The sequence below is a fragment of the Dichomitus squalens genome (assembly GCF_000275845.1).
Source record: "Dichomitus squalens LYAD-421 SS1 unplaced genomic scaffold DICSQscaffold_340, whole genome shotgun sequence".
NCBI lineage: Eukaryota > Fungi > Basidiomycota > Agaricomycetes > Polyporales > Polyporaceae > Dichomitus > Dichomitus squalens.
In genome coordinates this window covers 1-2,497 of record NW_006767222.1, presented here as the reverse complement: position 1 = coordinate 2,497, position 2,497 = coordinate 1, and the positions used below count along the sequence as shown (strand labels likewise).

The following is a 2,497-nucleotide window of genomic DNA, read 5'->3' as shown; positions in this document are numbered from 1 at the left end:
GAACGTCTGGTCCAACATCGCCCCGAGTTCGCCGTTCGAGTACTCCAGCTGGAACGTGGGCGTGTTGGTCACCGGGGCTTGCCCGAGGGGCGGTCCGCCGTTCGCGATGTATATGACGAAAGGCTCGTCGCTTGCCGCAGAGCTGTTGCATCCGAAGAACGTCGGGCGACGCGTTAGATTTTGGGAGAGGTAGACGTCCGTGGTGTTCGGCACGGGCGGGAAGAAGTACGTTCCTGGGAAGAGCTGGACTCGCGCTTGCGTCGACTTCGAGCGCATACGAAGGTGAGATGCTACATCAGAGGTCTGAGGGCGCCGGAAGCACTCACGATGAGGTCGAGGCCTGCAGCGAAGTTGTCTGAGGTGTCCGCAGGCTGGGGAAAGAGCCTTTCAGGACATAATGTCGATGTCAGATGCAGCCAAGCTACTCACCGCATCAATGGCGATAATCGTGTCGACACCACGGGCCAGAACGAGCAGTGGCTGCAATGGGTCCGTCTCGCCGTCTTCCCCTCCATCGACCAGAGTTAGCACTGTCTGGTCCGAGTCGGGAAACGTAGCGGGAGACACGCCAAAGAAGGCATTTGGGACCGCCGCGGAGTCGAGGCGGACGTCCGTTTGAGTGAACGTCTCCTCGAGAAAATTGACGATCTTGTCGATGATGCTAAGGACCGCCGACTTCCATTTCATCATGAAGTCAGCATAGCGTTTGAACGGTCTGATGGGAAACAACTCACTGTGACATTAGGTCCATTGAACACATTCGAAGAGGTACCTGCTATGTAGGCAAGCTGGTCAAACCCAGTCACACACGTGCTTCTGTTCGTCGGCGGCGAGCCAAGGAAGCGCATGGGAGTGAACGCTCCCAACTGGGGATCATATGTCCCCATCTCGACTGAAGCAGGGATGGTGAGCCCGTGCGCAAGGAGCACGTCGTAGCCGTGTGCACTCACATGGGTTGAATTCGTAGATGGGGTTTGTCAAGGGCACCAGGTCGCCATCCTCAGTCACAGCCGAGCCATTTGTCCTGCTGACGAGCGAGTCGGCGACCACGATGGGGAAGGGTTGTTCGTGATTCACGAATGACGACCTAGACAAACACGTCCATGAGCCTGCGGTCATCGGAGAACCACCTCCATGCTCTTCGCAGAGCATGGGAACAAGAGTCAGCACAATTAGTACCCACACGTAAACGATCGACGAGAAGGTGATCCCAGCCCCATGTGGGAGATTGTCGTCGAAAAAGTTTGCCGCAGTCGTCCCGTTCGCGAAGTGTCCGGACAGCGCGCGCGCCCATACGTCCGTCACCGTCACCGGAAAGCCGGCGGAGAACTTGCCGGATACCTCGTCGACGATGTCCACAAGGTACTCCGCGTCACGGATGATGTTCGCACCCCCTGGGGTGAGCAGGTCCATGTCCGCGAGCCACCCGCCGAACTTCGCGTTACCGTCGTTCGTTTGGGAGGGCGAGGACCCAAAGATGAGCTCCGGGAGCATGGGGAAGTCCGCTTGTGCAAGCGAGGACACGAGCCAGGACCCGCCGGACAAGCCTGACAGGTACGTCGCGGCCTGCAGGACGCCTCCTGTACCCGCCTCAACGGACGTCTGGTTGCGGCCGTCGAGCGCATTCAGGATCCCGGCGCCGAAGATGGCCGATCGATATCCGCCGCCGCTCGTCGCGATCCCGAGCCTGGGCTGCGGCCCCACTCCAAACAACCCTGAGAGGATGTCGTCGACATATTGTGGGAGCGAAGCATTCGACTGCGAGGTATTGAGATAGGCCTGGACGTTTGCGAGGTAGCCCTTCCAAGCATTTAGGGCGACTTGCTGTCGTCCCGATACATATGCAGCTTCGCCCGCACTAAGCGACTGCGCACTGGAACCGGTCTGGCGGACGAGGGAGGTACGAGGGGGGCAGGCCTGCACACTCGGCGTGTATGCAACCGCAGCGACGGATTCCGCGGCGGCTCCTAGACCAAGAGAGCACGCGATCAGATAGAATGTGAGAGGAGTTAGGATCGCCCGCATGACTACTATGACCAAGACCTCGCTTGCGACTGGGCTACAGGACGTGTTTTGGGGCGAGCCACCCGCGCGGAGGATGGCACTCACCTGCAAGCTGTAAGTGGACAATATATACCTGCTACAGGTGGCATCAAAGCTAACTGCTCCCATACCCACGGGCAGGAACGACATCGCATGCGTATGCGATCCGATTAACGGTCGGAATCCGGCATTGACTGCAACTCACCGGGGGAAACAAGTTCTTTACGCGGATCTATCGAAGACCCGGTGTGCGGTAGGAAGATCCATGCTGGTAGGAAGAACCTCGCATGCACAATGCTATCCACGCGTATAGAGGTATCAGACTGACATGAACGGAATTGTCATCGCCTGGGCTGCCTTTCGGCGCTGACGAGCTCGGCATGACTTCACGAGCGGTAGACGGTTCTCAGGGCAGCTACCGCGTTGCCCCATAGGGCGGAACCGATGGTTGCGT

The 2,497-nt window shown here is 58.8% G+C and overlaps 1 protein-coding gene across 1 annotated transcript; it reads right to left on the bottom strand.

Annotated features, from left to right (window-relative positions):
* DICSQDRAFT_74300 (FabD/lysophospholipase-like protein) lies at window positions 1–2,025 on the bottom strand (the record flags this gene model as incomplete). The annotated part of the gene is made up of 6 exons (XM_007371828.1): window positions 1–264; window positions 327–371; window positions 430–675; window positions 735–892; window positions 951–1,087; window positions 1,184–2,025. Coding segments are annotated over 6 exons (1,692 nt in total), but the record flags the coding sequence as incomplete, so codon positions are not given.
* Between the last annotated feature and the right edge of the window lie 472 nt (window positions 2,026–2,497).